Raw genomic sequence first — 22,634 nt, forward strand, 5'->3', positions numbered from 1 at the left:
CACCAGTCCAGGTTTGATGTACAATATTGGGTGCTTGGGGCTGGTGCACTGGGACGACCCAGAGGGATGGTACAGGGAGGGAAGAGGGAGGAGTGTTCAGGATGGGGAACACGTGTATACCTGTCGCAGATTCATGTTGATATACAGCAAAAGCAATACAATATTGTAAAGTTAAAAAATAAAATAAAAAAAATTAAAAAAATAAAGATACATGGAAGTCAAAACTAAAAAAAAAAAAAGCTGAGCACTGAAAAATTGATGCTCTTGAACTGTGGTGTTGGAGAAGACTCATGAGAGTCCCTTGGTTAGCAAGGAGATCCAGTCAGTCCATCCTAAAGGAAATCAGTCCTGAATATTCATTGGAAGGACTGATGCTGAAGTTGAAGCTCCAATACTTTGGCCACCTCATGCGAAGAACTGACTCATTGGAAAAGACCCTGATGCTGGGAAAGATTGAAGGAAAGAGGAGAAGGGGACGACAGAGGATGAGATGGTTGGATGGCATCACCACCTCTAAGGACATGAGTTTGTTTAAAGTCCAGGAGTTGGTGATGGACAGGGAGGCCTGGGGTGCTGCTGCAGTCCATGGGGTTGCAAAGAGTCAGAGATGACTGAGCAACGGAACAGAAGTGTACTGAATACTATTACCTATATACAATACATATTTGAATTCCATGATTGTCCAAATAATGGCTAATTAATGCTAGCATTTGGTTTTCATGCCCCTTTGATCTCTTTTAATTTAGATTAAGTCCCTGACACAATGTTTATAACACCGTGTTTTGAAAACTATCCCAGGCTACTAGTTTGTGTGTGTGTATGTGTGTTAGTGTAGGTATGCCTGTGTGTGGTGCTTTCCATATTTATTGTTTCCCTGGTTATTCCTGAGTGTTAGATTCAGGTTGAGCATTTTTGGTAGGACTTTTACATATGTGATTTTGTGTCCTTATTCATATCAGAAGGCACATAAGGTCAGATTACATCTTATTGGTTAACCTAAATTTGACCATTTGCTTAAGGTATTATTGCCAGTCTCTTTATTGTTGAAACAGATCTATCCTTTTTTTATTTAGTAAGTAAGTTGTGCAATGTACTTTGAAACTGTGTGAATATTGTATATGAACATCCTTTAAGCATTTGTTGATTATTTAAAATACATTATAAACTGCAAAGAGGTTATCTTATAAATCAAGACTTTTGCATTTATTTCATGACCTTCTTCTATAAAAAGAGTTTTCTTCTTTTCTCCCTCTTCATTTTGAATATCACTGGGGACTCATACTTTTCTTAAAGAATTCTATTTGCTATAGTCAATTGCTGTTATAATTATTTTTAATGTTCTAATTGACCTACATTTGAAAAGTGGTAGACTTTTTGAATGAGTTTCTTTTTTTTTTTTTTTTTTAATGCTCCCATTGACTTTGTGTCTTTTTACTGCTTCAGACATAAACTATTCAGTCTCACTTTGTGTACTCCCTGCTTCATACCTGGATACCTGGAATTAGCCACTACTCCAAGAATCCTAGGTTTTATGTAGTGGTGAATGGTATTTAGAAGCAAATAGATACTAGTTTTGGTCACTGATGCTGGTATCATTGCTTCCAGGTACTTTCAGAAGACAGAGAAGAGAAATGTGGAGATGAAATTAAATAAAAAATTACATCTATTTAAAAAAAATTATTGACTTAGCTTTAGTTTACATTCTTTTTTCTATACTGTTGAAACAACTTCTGAAATGTTTTCCTTGCATTCTTTTTCTCCTCCACTTTCACCTTCTTAATTCGTGATACACAGTAAAGCCTCTACAGCTTTTTACATTGCAGTAGCCTTTCTAAGGCTGACTTTTAAACAAAGAATGAAGACCATGGTCCAGTCAGATCTGAAAGGTTAAAGAGGTCTCACCACTGCCTGTCATTTCTAGCTCATCTCCAGTTCTTCTCCCTCCAACACCTAACACATTATGCTGAACCACATTTAACCACTCACTTTTTCACATCAACCAGGTAACTCCATGCCTCAGTTTTATCATTTTTTTATATTGTTTTCCATTTATTAGGTATGACCTCCTATTGCCTACATTTTCTGCCTGACAAGCTCCTGCTTATCTTTCAGCCTCCTTCTTCCTATCTCATTTCCTCCTGTCAAGGCAGCAAATCCACTTCTAGGCTCCTATAGCACTTTGTCTGAACCTCTCATGGCCTTATTACACATTATTATAATTGTGTGTTTAGAAGCTGCTATCTTTCAAAGTAGGGAAGAGACTACATATGGTTAATTTAAATATTTCTTATAACAACCACAGATTCTAGCATAAATAAACACTAAATTAAAAAATTGAATTTAATGAGTGGAGTAAGCAATTAGAACCGAGGAAGTCCCTGGTGGTCCAGTGGTTAGGACTTGGCACTCTCACTGCTGGAGCTCCAGGTTTCATCCATGGTTGAGGAACTAAGATCCTGCAAGTGATGCAGCACAGCAAAAAATAACAAATAAATAAATAAACAAATAAATTAAATGTGAAGCCACAAAGACTTAAAAAACAATCAGGACTGTGTTTCACCCATATGTATGTGGGTGATTTGCTTGTTATTCTCTTGATAATGTTTCTGGGTCAGGGCTCAGAAAAATGGGCTTTCTGGACATAAGTTATAACTGTTTGACTGTGTTTTCCCTCAGATTCTGAGGCTATTTCTTGTTTCCATCAGCCTTTGCTCTTCTTGCTCAGCACCCTGAGCATGGCTTCCCTGATGGGCTTGGACTTGACACTGTAGATGATGGGGTTGAGCACAGGGGGCACCCCCAGGTACACATAGGCAACAAGAGTGTGTACTATGGGGGGAAGGTGTCTCCCAAAACGGTGGATCATGGACACACCTATGACTGGGATGAAGAAAACCAGAACGGCTAAAATATGAGAAACACAAGTGTTGAGGGCCCGGATACGCTCCCTGGGAGAGGCCAGACTCATCACTGTATGAAGAATAAGGGTATGCTGCTGCTGCTGCTAAGTTGCTTCAGTCGTGTCCGACTCTGTGTGACCCCATAGACGGCAGCCCACTAGCCTCCTCTGTCCCTGGGATTCTCCAGGCAAGAATACTGGAGTGGGCTGCCATTTCCTTCTCCAATGCATGAAAGTGAAAAATGAAAGTGTAGGACAGCACAATAAGCAAGGAGTCAAAACCCACTGTGGACAGAACCACATACAGCCCATAAATGATATTGACAGTAATGTCAGCACAGGCTCGTTTCATGACATCTGCATGGAAACAGAATGAGTGGGACAGGAGGATCTTGCCAGGGCAAAAGTTCAGTCTCTTTAGTAAGAAGGGCCCTGGGAAGAGGGACACAGTGGCGTGAGCCATAATGGCCAGCCCAATCCTGATAATGACATTGTTTGTGAGAACAGAGGCATAGCGCAGGGGGTTGGAGATGGCCACAAAGCGGTCAAACGACATGGCCAGGAGCACTGAGGACTCTACCATGGATAAGGAGTGGAGAAACAATAATTGGATCAGACAGGCATTGAAGCCGATGAGCCGATGGTCAAACCAGAGCACAGCCAGCATGGTGGGCATTGTGGCCAAGGTGAGGCCCATGTCGGTGAGGGCCAGCATGGACAGGAAGTAGTACATGGGCTGGTGCAGGCTGGGGGTCCTCCTCACAGCCAAGAGGATCAGGCAGTTTCCAGTGAGGGCCACAGTGTACATGGAGGAGAAAAGGATGGAGATCCAGCAGTGAACGGTCTCCAGGCCTGGGATGCCAATCATCAGGAAAGCAGGTGGCTGGAAGAAGAAGATGTTGGCAAAGGACCAGGAAGCAAGCATCTTGGGAAGGCAGTTGAGGTCTCCAGAAATTTGTGATTTTTTCAATCTGGGCAGACACAAAGACATTGACCATACACCTATCATTAGGAAGATATTTATTTATACCATGTAGGCTCTTTCATTAATTATTTTCCATTTCTCAGCTTTTACTTTGTGTTATTAACTGTTCCAAGAATGTACATACAACAACCTATATGTCATGAAAACAAATATACCATTTAGGAGATAGTATAACTTCTCTATGATTATCAGAAAATAAATGACTGAAATAGATTAAAGATTTAGTTCTTAATAAATGTAAATTTTATACTATTTCCACCCTTACTTCCACTGTTTTCTTTAAATAAAGTGATGTGTGTTAGCCCTCTTGAATATATAAAAGACATTTTAAATGCTCATGATTTTTTCAGAATTTTAAAAGATTCACATAGTTATCACATGTGCTCTCATAATTACTTTGCTGATAGATAGAGAAAGGAAATATTTTATCTAAAGTGAAAAGAGAAATTCTGAAGTCCAACAAAGGAAGAGAAAGCTGCAGCTTCTTCCTGAATCATTAAAACTATTAGAACTTGGGATCTTCTTGTATTTGGAGGGTCTGAGTACAAATCCTAGGATGTTGTCTTCTAATCAAGACCCATAATGATTAATACCTAGGCTGTTAAGTACTAGGAAAGTTTTGGTAAATGAAGAGACACTTGATTCTCACCGGGTCGCTGAGAACACTGAGATATCTGGGGTCTGTCTCTGCCTTGCCCAGAGAATATCTGCCTGGGTTTTTAAATGCCCCTGCAATCCAGGCTACACACTGCTTTGTAGGCATCATTTTCTCCATTCACTGAGCATTCCTCATAATGTTTAGAATACCAGCTAAATCTTTTGTTCAGCCTCTTAGCACACTCATCAAAAGTGTGATTTGTCCTAGAATGACCTCCCTGTAATCTCTCAGCACTGATCTCAGCCCTAGCTGGGAGGGCCACAGCTGCAGGAAGATGAGACCTAAGGTTCTCTTCTTCAAGTTAGAATTTCCAAAGAAAGATATGAATGAAAGATGTAAATTTAGGCTCATTGAGGATTCAGTGGGATCTGTCCTAGAAATGTCAGTTTAGTTTCTGATTTTGGGGAAATAATTTTTCTTTTTGTTTGAAACTAACACAACATTTTATACTAAAAAAATTTTTTTTTATCTTAAAAATTTTATTGCATTTTGCCTTTTTATTTTAAATTTTTATTTATTTTTTAATTGACAGATAATTTATTTACAGAATTTTGTTGTTTCCTGTCAAACCTCAACATGAATCAGCCATAGGTATACACATATATCCCCTCCCTTTTAACCTCCCTCCTCACCCCTCCCTTCTAGGTTGTTTTTGGGGAAATACATTTTATTAACAGTTATTGGATACCTTTTGTCTTCCAGATATTAGACGTTCTATTCTCTCATATATTAGTAAATAATACCACTCAGTCTCAAAAAATGATGCAAGTATTACTGTATATTTTAAACAAATAATAAAAATGACAATAATAATAAAAAGTAAAACTGGAGGGAGAGGTTTAAAGAGTTTCTCTAGGCTATGCCAGAAATGAATCCAAATTAAAATTCAGGTCTATTTGGCTTACACACTTTAAACAATCTTAAACCTCCTGTATTGGCTGTACTAGATACTGGAGATTTGTTAAGTTTGGGGCTGGCAGGACCAGATTATCAAGAAAAGCTTGTTCTCTGCTGATGTTCCATGGAGATAAGATTGAGGTTCTGGAAATGAAACCCTTTCCTGTTTATCCAAAAATCTTCTGCCATTTCTCTGTGACTGTTTCAGTTCAGTTCAGTCGCTAAGATGTGTTTGACTCTTTGTGATCCCATTGACTGCAACACACCAGGCCTCCTTGTCCATCAAAAATTCCCAGAGCTTGGTCAAACTCATGTCCACCAAGTCAGTGATGCCATCCAACCACCTTATCCTCGGTCGTCCCCTTTTCCTCCCAATTTCAATCTTTCCCAGCATCAGGGTCTTTTCCAATGAGTCAGTTCTTTGCATCAGGTGGCCAAAGTATTGGAGCTTCAGCTTCAGCATCAGTCCTTCCAATGAATATTCAGGACTGATTTCCTTTAGGATAGACTGACTGGATTTCCTTGAGGTCCAAGGGACTCTAATAAGTCTTCTTCAACACCATAGTTCAAAAGCATCAATTCTTTAGTGCTCAGCTTTCTTTATAGTCCAACTCTCACATCCATATATGATTCCTGGAGAAACCATACCTTTGACTTGATGGACCTTTGTCAGCAAAGCAATGTCTCTGCTTTTTAATATGCAGTCTAGGTTTGTCAAAGCTTTTCTTCTATGGAGCACATGTCTTTTAATTTCATGGCGGCAGTCACCATCTACAGTGATTTTGGAGCCTCCCAAAATAAAGTCTGTCACTATTTCCATTGTTTCCCCATCTATTTGTCATGAAGTGATGGGACTGGATCTTAATTTTTTGAATGTTGAGTTTCAAGCCAGCTTTTTCACTCTCCTCTTTCACCTTCATCAAGAGGCTTTTTAGTTCCTCTTTGCTGTCTGTCATAAGTGTAGTGTCATCTGCATACCTGAGGTTATTGATATTTCTCCTGGCAATCTTGATTCCAGCTTGTGCTTCATCCAGGCCAGCATTTTGCATGATATACTCTGCATATAAGTTAAATAAACAGGGTGACAATATACAGCCTTGACGTACTCCTTTCCTATTGAAACTAGTTTGTTGTTCCATGTCCAGTTCTAATTGTTGCTTCCTGACCTTCATACAGATTTCTCAGGAAGCAGGTCAGGTGGTCTGGTATTCCTATCTCTTCCAGAATTTTCCACAGTTTGTTGTGATCCACATAGTTAAAGACTTTGGGGTAATCAATAAAATAGAAATACATGTTTTTCTGGAAATCTCTTGCTTTTTCTATGATCTAATGGATATTGGCAATTTGATCCTTAGTTCCTTTGCCTTTTCTAAATCCAGATTGAACATCTGAAAGTTTTTGGTTCACATACTGTTGAAGCCTAGCTTGGAGAATTTTGAGCATTGTTTTGCTAGTGTGTGAGATGCATGCAATTGTGCAGTACTTTGAACATTCTCTGGTATTGCTTTTTTTGGGGATTGGATTGAAAACTGACCTTTTCCAGTCCTGTGGCCACTGCTGAAGTTTCCAAATTTGCTGGCATATTGAGTGCAGCACTTTCACAGCATCATCTTTTAGGATTTGAAATAGCTCAACTGGAATTCCATCACCTCCACTAGCTTTGTTCATAGTGATGGTTCAGAAGGCCCACTTGACTTCGCATTCCAGGATGTCTGGCTCTAGGTGAGTGATCACACCATTGTAATTATCTGGGTTGTGAAGATCTTTTTTGTACAGTTCTGTGTATTCTTGCCGCCTCTTCTTAATATCTTCTGCTTCTGTTAGATCCATACCATTTCTGTCCTTTATAGTGCCCATCTTTGCATGAAATGTTCCCTTGGTATTCTCTAATTTTCTTGAAGAGATCTCTAGTCTTTCCCATTCTGTTGTTCTCCTCTATTTCTTTGCACTGATTACTGAGGAAGGCTTTCTTATTTCTCCTTGCTATTCTTTGGAACTCTGCATTCAAATGGATGTATCTTTCCTTTTCTCCTTTGCCTTTCACATCTTTTCTTTTCTCAGCTATTAGTAAGGCGTTCTCAGACAATCATTTTGCCTTTTTGCATTTCTTTTTCTTGGGGATGGTCTTGATCACTGCCTTCTGTAGAGTGTCATGAGCCTCTGCCCACAGTTCTTCAGGCACTCTGTCTATCAGATTTAATCCCTTGAACCTATTTGTCACTTTCACTGTATAATCATAAGTGATTTGATTTAGGTCATACTTGAATGGTCTAGTGGTTTTCCCTACTTTATTCAGTTTAAGATTGAATTTTGCAATAAGGAGTTTTACGATCTGAGCCATATGAGTCCATGATCTGAGTTCAGGATCCTGGTGTTGTTTTTGCTGACTGTATAGAGGTTCTCCATCTTTGGCTGCAAAGCATATAATCATTCTGATTTCGATATTGACCATCTGGTACTGTCCATGTGTAGAGTCATCTCTTGTGTTGTTGGAAGAGGGTGTTTGCTATGACCAATGTGTTCTCTTGGCAAAACTCTGTTAGCCTTTGCTCTAAGCAGGGCAAAGGCTGTGACCCTTTAGATCCTTCTTATAAAGTCATTTGCCTTTTGTTGTGCTAATTATCTCCTTGGTTTTGCTTTTCTCTTCACTAATCCCAGGCATATTTCTTCAGCTCTTAGTTCATCTCACTGTTCTGATTTTGATGATTTCATAAATTTCTATCCTCTTTTTTTTTTAGGGATAATCAATAAATGAACAAGAAAATGAATAATTGAATGAAGACAGTAATTTTATTACCCAGTTCTTCTTCATTCAGTCCATTAACATAGCATCTCAAAGGTCCATATGTTCACAACTTAAGGTATATACTTTGTATATAGTAAAGACCAGTGGTTTCTTCAGATTAATACAATTCAGTTCAGTTCAGTTCAGTCGCTCAGTCGTGTCCGACTCTTCGTGACCCCATGAATCGCAGCATGCGAGGTCTCCCTGTCCATCACCAACTCCCGGAGTTCACTCAGACTCACGTCCATCAAGTCAGTGATGCCATCCAGCCATCTCATCCTCTGTCGTCCCCTTCTCCTCCTGCCCCCAACCTCTCCCAGCATCAGAGTCTTTTGCAATGAGTCAGCTCTTCGCATGAGGTGGCCAAAGTACTGGAGTTTCAGCTTTAGCATCATTCCTTCCAAAGAACACCCAGGGCTGATCTGCTTCAGAATGGACGGGTTGGATCTCCTTGCAGTCCAAGGGACTCTCAAGAGTCTTCTCAAACACCACAGTTCAAAAGCATCAATTCTTTGGCGCTCAGCCTTCTTCACAGTCCAACTCTCACATCCATACATGACCACAGGAAAAACCATAGCCTTGACTAGACGGAATTGTTATTATTAACTAATTTCATTTGGATTTGCTTAGTATCAATCCAGGAGATACTCTTTGTCACTGGCAGCACAAACCAAATAGAATGTGTCAGCTCTCCATTTAATTTGAAGGAATCTGAGGGTTAATTTTGGAGAAGGAAATGGCAAACCACTCCAGTATTCTTGCCTAGAGAATCCTGTGACAGAGGAGCCTGGTGGGCTGCTGTCCTTGGGGTCGTATAGAGTCAGACACGACTGAAGTGACTTAGCGTGCATGCATGCATTGGAGAAGGAAATGGCAATCCACTCCAGTATTCTTGCCTGGAGAATCCCAGGGACGGAGGAGCCTGGTGGGCTGCTGTCTATGGGGTCGCACAGAGTTGGACATGACTGAAGTGAATTAGCAGCAGAAGCAGCAGCAGAGGATTAATTTTATCTGGGATTAATGTCACAGTTCTCTTTCTTTCATCCTGCATTAATTCATCTATTATTGAATTACTCTTAAATCCCTTGTCTTGAACTTGCTTTTTTCCACAGTTTATATGTAGGTCCTATGCAACTGTGGGTATTTGTGTGATCTATTTACTCTTGGCTGTGGTAGCAGAATCCAAATGGTAACTTAAGCTGTAACATTACAAGAAGTTTAGAGCTTAAGGGGTTAAAATTATAGTATACCCCTTAAGGAAAATTGTCAAAAATTATGAGTAACTCTTATACAACCAAGCCAATTTCTCCCTTACATCCAGATAATGACCTTTTTACCTGCTTTTTGTGTATATTAGTGGTATGAGGAAATAATATTGGAAAAGATTCTCTGTGGTTTAAAAAAATAAAGGGAAGGCTTTTTTTTCCCACTCTTATTTTACTAAAATCTCTATTTTAGTAGCCGAGTTGGATTGATATGTTTTGTGCTTCCCATGTGGTTCAGAATTTTAAAATAAATCACTTTAACCTGGAATCAGACCAGATTTAGTCTTCTATTATTATCTCCAGGACACTAAAAGGTCAAAGATATTTTAAATTATAGCTCTCCCCTGAGGAATTCCATCCTTTCCACTTTAGCACTCTAGGATTCTGTTATCTTCTGACTCTGTGTGTCTGGGAAAGTCAAATAGCCTAGAAGCAAAAGGTTGAATCCACCTTACTTTCTTTGCTGCTGCTGCTGCTAAGTTGCTTCAGTCGTGTCTGACTCTGTGAGACCCCATAGATGGCAGCCCACCAGGCTCCCCCGTCCCTGGGATTCTCCAGGCAAGAACACTGGAGTGGGTTGCCATTTCCTTCTCCAATGCATGAAAGTGAAAAGTGAAAGTGAATTCGCTCAGTCTTTACTTGAACTCAAAATCAAGTGCATACAGATGGTCAAGAGACACATGAAAAGATGCTCAACATCACTAATTATTAGAGAAATTCAGATAAAAACTATAGGGAAGCACCACCTCACACTGGTCAGATGGCCATCTTCAAAACATCTGCAAACAATAAATGCTAGATAGGATGTGGAGAAAAGGGAAATCTCCAGCACTTGATGAGAATGTATGTTAATACAGCCACTATGGAGAACAGTATGAATATTCCTTAAAAAACTGAAAATAGAACTACCCTATGACCCAGCAATACCACTACTGGGTATATACCCAGAGAAAACCATTATTCAAAAAGACACATGCAGTCCAATATTCATTGCAGCACTATTTACAGTAGCCAGGACATGGAATCAACCTAAATGTCCATTGATAGATGAATGGATAAAGAAGATGTGGTGCATACATATGATGGAATATTTCTCAGTCATAAAAAGAAGTGAAACTGGGTCATTTGTAGATATGTGGATGGACCTAGAGTTTGTCATACAGACTGAAGTAAGAAAGTGAAAAACAAATGTCATATGGTAACGCATATATGTGGAATCTAGAAAAATGGTACAGATGAACCTATTTTCAGGGCAGGAATAGAGATCCAGACATAGAGTATGGATATGTGGACTTTGGGGTGAGTATATCTACAGTACAGCACAAGGAGCTCAGCTCAGTGCTCTGTAGTGACCCAGATGAGTTGAATGAGGGGGTGTGGGTGGGAGGTATAAAATCGAGAGCAAACACAAAACTGATTCACTTCATTGCACAGTAGAAACCAACACAATATTGTAAAACAACTATATACTTCCCGCCAAAAAAAGTCAAGTGCTTTTCTTTTTCCTACCAGAAACAGAGAGAAATAAACATGATAATTATGTGACATCATAGAGGTGCTATCTAATGCTATGGTGTAACAATTTTGCATTATTTAAGCCAAGTGCTCTTCTAAGAGTTTCCTTACTCAGAAAACATGGGAAAGACAAATATCATAGAGAGAATTGAGACAGCAAGCAAATATCCAGATCACCCACAGGATGCTCTCTGGGGTGAATATTAAGATACCTTTATATTGATACCTTACTTAGAGAAATAAAAAGGTACTAATCTGCTTGGACACAGAGTCTGGGTTTCTGCATAATTATCTGAATTAGACAGTCTCTATGCTGCAGGAAAAAGTCTCTTTCACTTCTTTTCCCCTACTGGCAGGGGGGTGTGGTGGGGTATGGGTGTAGGATCTGGCATTTATGGGAAGGCTAGCCTCCTTCCTTTCCTTCCTACTCTTGACATGTGCTCATTCTCCATCTCAATGGCTCTTCCACATGAAAGCAGCTGATCGAGAGGGCATCTCAGATTCTCTCATCAGGCCCCCCTCCTACTAAATAACATGTGTATGAAGGGTTGTATCTGGGCCCCAAGGTACTCACCCTGCTTGTTGTTGCAGCCTTCTCTACTGTTCCTCATTCTGAAGGAGCCCAGAAAATCTTCGCAACTAAGACCCTACTTTATACTTGGTGCCTTGAGCTGATGCTCCCCAGGGATATCCCAGAGATAGGCCACAGAGGATAGTCTCAGCTTAGTCTTTCCTTGGCAATGGAAAATGTGAAAAATATGTATTTTTGTTTGGAAAGTTATATTATTGAGCACCTGATAAGGAGAGGGCTAGAATCATGCTCTCTAGGCTCATCCCTGCTACCACATCTGTAGGAGATTTTACTTGGCACTTCAAACTTTTTTTTTTTTTTTTTTTTTTTTTTAACTATGTCTTTTAGTATGTGGAGTCACACAGAATACTTCCTGGTCTCTCCAGTGACCCTTACAGACACTCAGGTGAGTTGTGCTTCTTTCTCTGCACTCTCTTCTTGGTTCCTAGGGTTGTTCTTGCAGGTTAAGCAGATCCACCTCTGTGTCTATTTTTCCTGGGATTTTATGAAAGCACCATCATGTTTCATAGCAACTATGGATAAAGTAACCTGGGAGTACAGATGGGGAATAAATGGCTTAAGACACAGAGAGACGAATGTGGGAAGACATGGGCGCTCATCTGTGTCTCTGGACTTGTGTTTTAGAGATGCAGCATGCTATCCTACCCAGAACATTGTGCTTGCCATCTTGTTCCATCCCCAGGGGCTTCCTTTACTTCTAATAGAGTGAAAACAATACTGAAAGCATGAAGAGGCCCCAGAGCCAACATGCAGAAGCATCTGTGTGTGTGTGTGTGTGTGTGTATGTGTGTTATAGCTTTATTGAGGTATAATTAATGTACAGAAAACTGAATTTCTTTAATTTATATAATTAGATCCATTTGAACATACCTATATACCCTTAAAATCATTCCTTACAATCAAGGTGACAGACATCCATCACCTCCAAATGTTTCCTTGTTGCAAATGGCTGGATTTTCTTTTTAAAGGCCAAGTAATAATCCACGTTATGTGTATACCACATTTTCTTTATCCATTCATCTGTTGATGGACATTTGGGTTGTTTCACTATCTTGGCTATTGTGAATAATGCTTAAACAAATATGGGAGTTCTAGATATGTAAGCAATGTATTCCTAACTTAATATAGGACATATATGACAAGCCCATAACTTAAATTATACTCAGTAGTAAAAACTGAAACATTTTTCTCATGAACAAGAATTGGAAACAAGGGAAGTATGCTCATTTTTTCTACTTCTATTCAATATAGTACTAAAATCCAAGCCAAAGTAGTGACTTAAGGAAAGGAAATAAAGAGCTCCAACTGGAAAATTAGAAATAAAATTATCTCTGTTTGCAGGCTACACAATCTTATGTATTCAAAATCCCCAAAGCTCTATAAGAAAACAGTTTGCAATAAATTCAAGAAAGTTTCAGGGTACAAAATTAGTACACAAAATCAGTTTTGTTTTTATTATACCAACAATCAATTATCCAAAATGGACAATAAGAAAAAATAATATGTTTTACAACAGAATCAAAGAAAATAAAATACTTAGGAATACACTTAACTAAAGAGGTGACAGACTTGTACACTGAAAACTATAAATCATGTCTCTACCAGGGCATCTCAATCCTTAGAATGCATAAAAATTACCTGGAGAGTTTACTTAAACATCATTCTTGAGCCCATCATTCTGCCCTGGTAGAGACACGATGTTTTAGGGGCCAGATGTGCTAAATTCAGAATACAGGTCCTTTTCCCAGCAATATGAGGCCTCTGACTTTTCAGGGACTGTCAGATTTGACTTCTCTGACATAGGCAGGGGGAAGGCTGGCCAGGAGCCCCAACTAGAGCCTGACACACACTAACATGTGCTTAGGCAGCACAGACCAGATCAGACTGGAGCAGAGTGGCCAGAGAGGAGCTGTGATTTAGCCAGATTGATGGCTCTTCTTGTTATAATACTCATGAGGAACAGGGGCTATAATGAGTTTAGCAGATGTGGACATGCTAATGCCAGAGAGTCTCTCTGCCTGAAAGGGAATTGCAATCATCCAATATATTCCCCTGTCCTCTGGCCTAGGATTGAGTTGTCACAGGCTCTTAGACACTGCTCTGGGTGCCCCAGATGGTACTGGCTGACACACTCCGAGCATGCCATTAGGAACACATGCAAACCACATGAGGGCCACTAGCTTCTGCAGGAGAGGTGCAGGGCCCACCCCCACCCCCAAGGTCTTCAAAACACTTCTGGGAGGAAGAGACATCAGTGGGACCTCAGGTACTCAGAGGTATTGGGAAAACAGAGACCCATGGAAAACTCCTAGAGGGAGGGAGATAGGCAGACAATGGGAACTGCCTCTAACAAGAAATTAACGTGAGAGTAAAATGTATTTCAGTTCTGGAATTTTCTCTTTTACTCCCAGTTTCAACACTGTTTGATTGTTTGGTTGGAAGCATTGTTTTTGGAATTACAGTAGAAACATTAACTTTTCATTTTAGCAGAGAATTAATTATTTAGCAATGGTATAATGAGTTTGTCCAGCTAGTAAAAATAAAACAAAGACTGACTTGGAATTGACAAACTCCTCAGACAATTAGTTTTCTTCAATCTAATTGATTTCACAAATCTAAGAAGCTCTTTAATCAGGCCTTGTTACTGACCCTGACTTTGGAAACTGAGCTTGACTTTGGAGCTGAAATACAGTTCTGGAAGGTTAACAACCAGCACGTCTGTATCTAGCCAGAATTATCTTGAGTTCTTGAATGAATGGAGGCACCCCCCCCAAAAAAAAAAGAAAAGAAAACTATAAATCACTGAAGAAGACAACAAATAAATGAAAGTACACTTTATGTTCATGGATTGGAAGAGTTAATATTGTCAAAGTGTGCATTTTACCCCAGATGATCTGCAAAGTCAATGAAAGTTATATAAAAATCTCAATGATACCTTTTACAGAAATAGAAAAAAGTCCTAAAATTCATATGGAATCATAAAAGACCTCCAATAGTCAAAGCAGACTTGAATTAGAAGAACAAAGCTGGAGGCATCACATACTTTCTGGTTTCAAAATATATTACAAATCTGTAGCAATTTAAAACAGTGTGGTACTGGTATAACCTTCCTTTCTGGCTTAGCTGGTAAAGAATATGCATGTAATGTGGGAGACCTGGGTTCAATCCCTGAGTTGGGAAGATCCCCTGGAGAAGGGAAAGACTACCTACTCCAGTATTATAGCCTATAATTCCATGAACTGTAGTCCTTGGGTTCACAAAGAGTCAGACATGACTGAATGACTTTCACTTTCACTGCTATAAAACCTGTCTTGTACAATAGAAATTCAAACTCACCCATATATATTCAACTACTTTTTAATGAGAGTCCCAAGAATATACAATGAGGAAAGGACATTCTCTTTGACAAGTGATGTTGGGAAAATTGGATGTCCTCATGCAAATGAATAAAATTTAACCAGATCTCACATCATATACAAAAGTTAACTCAAAATGTATTAAATATTTGACCATAATAAACTATAAAACTAGTAGAAAAAAACTTGGGAGAAACCTTCATGTAACTGGACTTGGCAATGACCTATGAAATAATGAAACCAAAATCACAAGCAACAAAAGCAAAATTAGACAAGTGGGGATACATCAAACTAAAAAGTTATTGCCCAGGAAAGGAAACACTATTAACAGAGTGAAAAGGCAATCCATGGAAAAGAGAAAATATTTGCAAAGTACATATCTGATAAAGGATTAAAATTAGCAATATATAAGGGACTCCTATAACTCAAGGACAAAAATATAACCTGATTAAAAAATGGGCAAAAGAACTGAATAGCCATTTCTTTGAAGAAATACTAATAGGTATATAAAAAGCAACTTGCAAAGCAAGTAGCAACTAAACTTGCTATTTTTTAGGAAAAAGCAAATCAAAACCACAAAGAGATGTCGCCTCACAACTATCACTAAAAAAATAAGATAACAAGCATTGTTGAGGTTGTGGAGAATATGGAACCTTCTGCATCATTGGTGATAATGTAAACTGGTGCAGCTACTAAAAAAATAGTATGGAGCTTCCTTAAAAAATTAAATATGGAGCTACTATATCATCTAACTATCACTTCTGAATATATGCCCACCAAAATGGACACCAGGATGTAAATGATATGTGCAGTAGCATCTTAAGAGAATATGTCAAAACATAGACCTCTGCTGCTGCTAAGTCGCTTCAGTCGTATCCGACTCTGTGCGACCCCATAGATGGCAGCCCACCAGGCTCTCCGTCCCTGGGATTCTCCAGGCAAGAACACTGGAGTGGGTTGCCATTTCCTTCTCCAATGCATGAAAGTGAAAAGTGAAAGTGAAGTCGCTCAGTTGTGTCTGACTCCTAGTGACCCCATGGACTGCAGCCTACCAGGCCCCTCCGTCCATGGGATTTTCCAAGCAAGCCTCTAAACCCTACATAAATTTACCTGCTCCTTGATTTTCTGCCAGTGCAGCTGACAATGCAGAAAGTGCCTACCTCAGTGGTCTCTTTGTGATGACTTTGGTTAGGTGTTCCTAACCCAGGGACATGGAATTTTAAGAGATGAGGAAGAAGTGAATGATGTGTAATTAAAATATAGAGCCTCTGAAATTAGAATCTCAGGTGACAGTCAAAGGCCAGAGAAAGGCCATTTTCATGCAAGGAGGTACATTTTTGGAGCAAGGAATGTCCATTGGATCCATAGCTCTGAAGAGCTTTACTACACTTTCGTTGCCTCTAGCACACACACAGACACACACACACACACAAACACACACATTATGCTGAGCCACATCTGACCACTCACCTTTCCTCAAGCAACCAGATAACTCCACACCTCAGTTTATTCACTTTTACAATCTTTTCCAGTGATTATGTATGACCTGCCCTTGCCTTCCTGACAACTGACTCACCTTTTAGCCTCCTTCCTTAACTCCTTTCTCATTTTCTCCTGGCAAGGGAGCAAACCCTCTTCCACATTCCTATAACTCTTCATGTGAAACTCTCACAGTCTTATTATACTTACTGTAATTGTGTATTTAGAGCTTCTATCCATCAATGGAGGGAAGAGACTCCCTATGGTTCATTTAATATTATTCCTTATAACAACTACAGAGTCTTGCACAAGTAAGCTCTGAATGAAAAAGCTGAGGTTAATGAGTGAAGTAAAGAATCAGGACTGTTTTTCACCCATGAGTCTGAGGATATGCATTTGCTTGTCATTCTCTTGATAATGTCTCTGGGTCAGGGCTCAGTATATGGGCTTTCTGGACATAGGTTATAACTGTTTGACTGTGTTTTCCCTCAGATTCTGAGGTTATTTCTTGACTCATCAGCCTTTCCTCTTCTCGCTCAGCACCCTGAGCATGGCCTCCCTGATGGGCTTGGACTTGACACTGTAGATGACGGGGTTGAGCACAGGGGGCACCACCAGGTACACGTAGGCAACAAGGGCGTGTACTATGGGGGGAAGGTGTCTCCCAAAACGGTGGATCATGGACACACCTATGACTGGGATGAAGAAAACCAGAACGGCTAAAATATGAGAAACACAAGTGTTGAGGGCCCGGATACGCTCCCTGGGAGAGGCCAGACTCATCACTGTATGAAGAATAAGAGCATAGGATAGCACAATAAGCAAGGAGTCTATTCCCATTGTGGACAGAACCACATACAGCCCATAAATGATATTGACAGTAATGTCAGCACAGGCTCGTTTCATGACATCTGCATGGAAACAGAATGAGTGGGACAGGAGGATCTTGCCAGGGCAAAAGTTCAGTCTCTTTAGTAAGAAGGGCAATGGGAAGAGGGACACAGTGGCTCGGGCCACAATGGCCAGCCCAATCCTGATGATGACATTGTTTGTGAGAACAGAGGCATAGCGCAGGGGGTTGGAGATGGCCACAAAGCGATCAAATGACATGGCCAGGAGCACCGAGGACTCCACCACGGAGAAGAAGTGGAGGAAGAACATCTGGACCAGACAGGTGTTGAAGCCAATGAGCCGATGGTCAAACCAGAGCACAGCCAGCGTGGTGGGCATTGTGGCCAAGGTGAGGCCCACGTCGGTGAGGGCCAGCATGGACAGGAAGTAGTACATGGGCTGGTGCAGGCTGGGAGTCCTCCTCACAGCCAAGAGGATCAGGCAGTTTCCTGTGAAGGCTGCAGTGTACATGGAGAAGAAGGGAATGGAGATCCAGCCATGAATGGCCTCCAGGCCTGGGATGCCAATCATCAGGAAAGCATGTGGCTGGAAGAAGGAGATGTTGGCAAAGGACCAGGAAGGGAACATCCTTAGGGGCCAGATGAGGGCTCCAGAAATTTGTGACTTTTTCAATCTGGACAGACATAAAGACACTGACCGAACACCTGTCAATAGGCAGATAATTATGCTGTGTAGTCATTTTCACTATTTATTTTCCATGTCTCAGCTTTTACTTTATATTAATAACTGTTCTAGGAATGTACATACATTAGCCAATGCGTCATCAAAACAAATGCAGCATGCAGGAGATAGTGTAAATTTTCTATGGTTACCAGAAAATAAATGACTGAAACGGATTTAGTTTATACTAAATGTAAATTTTATACAATTTATACCCTTCCATCCAATGTTTTCTTTAAATAAATTGATGTGTGTTAGAAGGTAATGGCAATCCACTCCAGTACTCTTGCCTGGAAAATCCCATGGATGGAGGAGCCCAGCAGGCTACGGTGAGCGACTTCACTTTCACTTTTCACTTTCATGTATTGGAGAAGGAAATGGCAACCCACTCCAGTGTTCTTGCCTGGAGAATCCCAAGGACGGGGGAGCCTGGTGGGCTGCTGTCTATGGGGTCACACAGTCGGACACAACTGAAGCGACCTAGCAGCAGCAGCAGCACTCTTTAATATGTACAGCACATTGAAAATGCTCATGATCATTGTCATCCTCCTCCCTGTGTCCTTGTTATACTTATTCAATTGAGAATGAATTTTGTTATATTTTAAATGATATTATATTTTAAGTGATTAAGCCTTTCCCTCAGGGGATCTTCCCAACCCAGGGATTGAACTCAGGTCTCCCGCATTGCAGGTGATTTCTTTACCAGCTGGCCAAAAGGGAAGCCCAAGAATACTGCGATGGGTAGCCTATTCGTTCTCCAGGGGATCTTCCCAACCGAGGAATCAAACAGGGGTCTCCTGCATTGTGGGTGGATTCTTTACCAACTGAGCCATCAGGGAAGCCCGATTTTACATAGTTATCACATGTGCTGTCATAATTACTTTGCTGATAGAGAAGTGAAATATTTTATCTAAAGTGAAAAGAGAAATTCTGAAGTCCAACAAAGGAAGAGAAAACTGCAGCGTTTTCCTGAACTATTAGAACTTGAGATTTTCTTGTGTTTGAAGTGTCTGGGTACAAATCCTAGGACACTGTCTTCTATTCAAGATCCAGTAATGATAAATACCTAGGCTGAAAATTATATTAAGTACCAAGAAACTTTGGTAAATGAAGAGACACTTGATTCTCACCAGGTCCCTGAGAACATTTAGGAATTTGGGGTCCAGCTCTGCCTTGCCCAGACAACATCTGTCTGGGTCATTGGGTACCTTTGTAATCCAGGTTACAAGTTGCTAAACAGAAATCATTCGCACACTCCATTCATTGAACATTTGCCCCAGTTTTTAGAATACCAGCTAAACCTTTTGTTTAGCCTCTTAGCACACTCATCTGGAAGACTTGATTTGTCCTTGAATGTCCTCCCTGTAATCTCTGATCATTGACCTCAGGCCAAGCTGGGAGGGCCACAGCTGCAGGAGGACAAGACCTATGGTTCTCTTCTCCAAGTTAGAATTTCCACAGAAGCCAACTGAAGACATAAATCAGGGACATAAATTTAGGTTCTTTAAGGGTTCAGTGGAATCTGTACTAGTAGTGTCACAAAATTTTAGCATCTGATCTTGAGCTGGTGGCTTACCAGTAAAGAATCCACCTGTAATGCAGGGGACATGTGCAAGAGACACGGGTTTGATCCCTGGGTTGGGAAGATCTCCTGGAGAAGGAAATGGCAACCTACTCCAGTATTCTTCCCTGGAATATCCCACAGGCAGAAAAGCCTGGTGGTCTACAATCCATGGGGTTGCAAGAGAGTTAAATATGACTGAGTGACTCAACAACAACAAAACAATGCTGAGCAAATTAACTTCCTAATTTAATACTTATTGAAGCTCTTGTGTTCTAAATGTTAGACCCCCAACATTCTTGTTTGTGAATATCTCTCTGTCTCAAAAAAAAAAAAAAATATAAAGTAAGTGTTACTGTATCTTTTTAACAAATAATAAAAGTTATAGGGACTTCGAAGACTCTTGAGAGTCCCATGGACTGCAAGGAGATCCAACTGGTCCATTCTGAAGGAGATCAGCCCTGAGATTTCTTTAGAAGGAATGATGCTAAAGCTGAAACTCCAGTACTTTGGCCACCTCATGCGAAGAGTTGACTCGTTGGAAAAGACTCTGATGCTGGGAGGGATTGGGGGCAGGAGGAGAAGGGGACAACAGAGGATGAGATGGCTGGATGGCATCACTGACTTGATGGACATGGGTCTGAGTGAACTCCGGGAGTTGGTGATGGACAGGGAGGCCTGGCGTGCTGTGATTCATGGGGTCGCAAAGAGTCGGACATGACTGAGCGACTGATCTGATCTGATCTGATAGGGACTTCGTTGGTGATCCAGTCCTTAAGACTTTACCAGCCACAGAGGGTGAATGCTCCCTGCTTGGGAGCGAAAATGCCACATGCTTTGTGGCCAAAGAAGCAATACATAAAACAGAAACAATATTGCAACAAATTTAATAAAGACTTTAAAAGTGGTACACGCTAAAAAAGAAAAAAAAAAAAAAGGAAAATGAATACATTAAACTGGAAGGAAGAGGCTTAGAGAGTTTTTCTAGCCTGTGCCAGGAAAGAGACCAAATTTAAATTCAGGTCTATTTGGCTTATATGCTTTCAACAGTCTTAAACCTCCTGTATTGGCCGTAGGCTGTACTAGATCCTGGAAGTTTGTTAAGTGTGGGGCTGGCAGGATCAAATTATCAAGAAGAGATTGTTCTCTTCTGATGTTCCATGTTAATAAGACTGAAGTTTCTCCAAATGAAGCCCCTTCCTGTTTCTCCAAAAATCTTAATTCTCACTGTTACCTTGTGTGTCCTTCCTACAAAGCCATTTGCCTTTTGTTGTGCTAATTATCTCCTTGCTCCTGCTTTTCTTTTCACTAATCCCAGACATATTTCTTCACTCTCATTCCATCTTACTGTTCTGAATTTGATGATTTCATAAATTTCTATCCTCTTTTTTTCAGGGATAATCAGTTAATAAACAAGAAAATGAATGATTGAATGAAAATACCTTAATTTCATTTTCTAGTTCCCCTTATCTCAACCCTTAACATGGTGGTTCACAACTTAAACTATATACTTTGTATAAAGATCAGTGGTTTCTTCAGCTAATATTTATTATTATCCAATTTTATTTGGATTTACTTAGGATCCACCCAGGAAATACTCTGTCATTGGTAGCATAAATCAAAATAGAATGTGTCAGCTCTTTATTTAATTTGAAGGAATCAGGATTAATTTTATATGGGATTAATGTCACAGTTCTCTTTCTTTCATTCTGCATTAATTGATCTATTATTGAATTATTCTCAAATCCCTATCTTTGAACTTGACTTTTTCCATAGTTGATATGTAGGTACCATGCAACTGTAGGCATTTATGTGATCTATTACTCTTGGCTGTAGTAGCAGGATCCAAATGGCAATTTAAGCTGAACATTATAAGAAGTTCAGAGCTTAAGGGGTTAAAATTATAGTATACCACCTAAGGCATATTTTGAGCAAATCTTATACAACCAAGCCAATTTCTCCTTTATATCCAGATAATGACCTTTTCTACCTTTCTTTTGTTAATATATATTACATTGTTATGAGGAGTCTAATATTGATACTTTTGAACTGTGGTGCTGGAGAAGACTCTTGAGAGTCCCTTGGACAGCAAGGAGATCCAACCAGTCCATCCTAAAGGAAATCAGTCCCAACTATTCATTGGAAGGATTGATGCTGAAGCTGAAACTCCAATACTTTGGCCACCTGATGCAAAGAACTGACTCATTTGAAAAGACCCTGAGAATCCCATGGACGGAGGAGCCTGGTAGGCTACAGTCCACAAGGTTGCAAAAAGTAGGACATGACTGAGGAACTTTACTTTGCTTCACTTATTCTGATGCTGGGAAAGATTGAAGGCAGGAGGAGAAGGGGGCAACAGAGGATGAGTTGGTTGGATGGCATCAATGGCCATGAGTTTGAGTAAACTCCGGGAGTTGGTGACGGACAGGGGAGCCTGGTGTGCTGCAGTCCATGGGGTCACAAAGAGTCAACACAACTAAGTGACTGAAATGAACCGAACTGAACACTGGGGAAGATTCTTTGTGTTGAAAGAAAGGAAAGGCTTTTTCTCTCTGTTCTTTTACTAAAATGCCTATTTTAGTAGCCAAGTTGGATTGATATGTTTCTTGCTTCCCATGTCATTCAGAATTTTGTAATAAATAACTTTAACCTGGAATCAGATCAGGTTTGGTCTTCTATTATCATCTCCAGCACACTAAAGGGTCAAAGATATTTTAAACTATAACTTTTCCCTGAGGAATTCCATCCTTTCCACTTTAGCACTCTAGGATTGTGTTATCTTGTGACTCTGTATGTCTTGGAAAGTCAAACAGCTGAGAAGAAAAAGACTGAATCCAACATACACTCTTTACATGACCTCAAAGCCAAGTTGTTTTCTTTTTTTTTACAAAAGAGAGAAGGAAAGAAATCTTATAATTATGTGATATGATGGAGGTGCTATCTAATACTATGTTGTAGTCATTTTGCAATATTTAAGCCAAGTTCTTTTCTAAAAGGCTCTTCTTATTCAGAAAGATGGAAAGAACAGTCTCATAGTGAGAGTGTAGAAACCAAGCAAACATTCAGGTCA

At 40.0% G+C, this 22,634-nt stretch overlaps 2 protein-coding genes across 2 annotated transcripts; both read right to left on the minus strand.

Annotated features, from left to right (window-relative positions):
• Positions 1 to 2,124: 2,124 nt before the first annotated feature.
• Positions 2,125 to 3,968, minus strand: LOC102265124 (olfactory receptor 51I2). Its single transcript, XM_070383175.1, has 2 exons — positions 3,152 to 3,968; positions 2,125 to 2,991 (listed from the first exon to the last, which is right to left on the minus strand). The coding sequence occupies exons 1-2, from the start codon at positions 3,906 to 3,908 to the stop codon at positions 2,702 to 2,704; spliced, it is 1,047 nt and encodes a 348-aa protein (XP_070239276.1). The 5' UTR covers positions 3,909 to 3,968; the 3' UTR covers positions 2,125 to 2,701.
• Positions 3,969 to 16,007: 12,039 nt separating this feature from the next.
• On the minus strand, positions 16,008 to 18,170 carry LOC138990947 (olfactory receptor 51I2-like). Its single transcript, XM_070383176.1, has one exon. The coding sequence runs from the start codon at positions 17,908 to 17,910 to the stop codon at positions 16,948 to 16,950; it is 963 nt and encodes a 320-aa protein (XP_070239277.1). The 5' UTR covers positions 17,911 to 18,170; the 3' UTR covers positions 16,008 to 16,947.
• Positions 18,171 to 22,634: the final 4,464 nt, after the last annotated feature.

The sequence above is a fragment of the Bos mutus genome, chromosome 15 (assembly GCF_027580195.1).
Source record: "Bos mutus isolate GX-2022 chromosome 15, NWIPB_WYAK_1.1, whole genome shotgun sequence".
NCBI lineage: Eukaryota > Metazoa > Chordata > Mammalia > Artiodactyla > Bovidae > Bos > Bos mutus.

Bases quoted from the DNA above. Each gene is read 5' to 3' on its own strand.
- LOC102265124 (XM_070383175.1), bottom strand. From the start codon at position 3,908: ATGATAGGTGTATGGTCAATGTCTTTGTGTCTGCCCAGATTGAAAAAA. The intron at 2,992-3,151 runs ACACTTTCATTT...AGCAGCAGCAGC, and splicing joins CTTGCTTATTGTGCTGTCCT to ATACCCTTATTCTTCATACA.
- LOC138990947 (XM_070383176.1), bottom strand. From the start codon at position 17,910: ATGTTCCCTTCCTGGTCCTTTGCCAACATCTCCTTCTTCCAGCCACAT.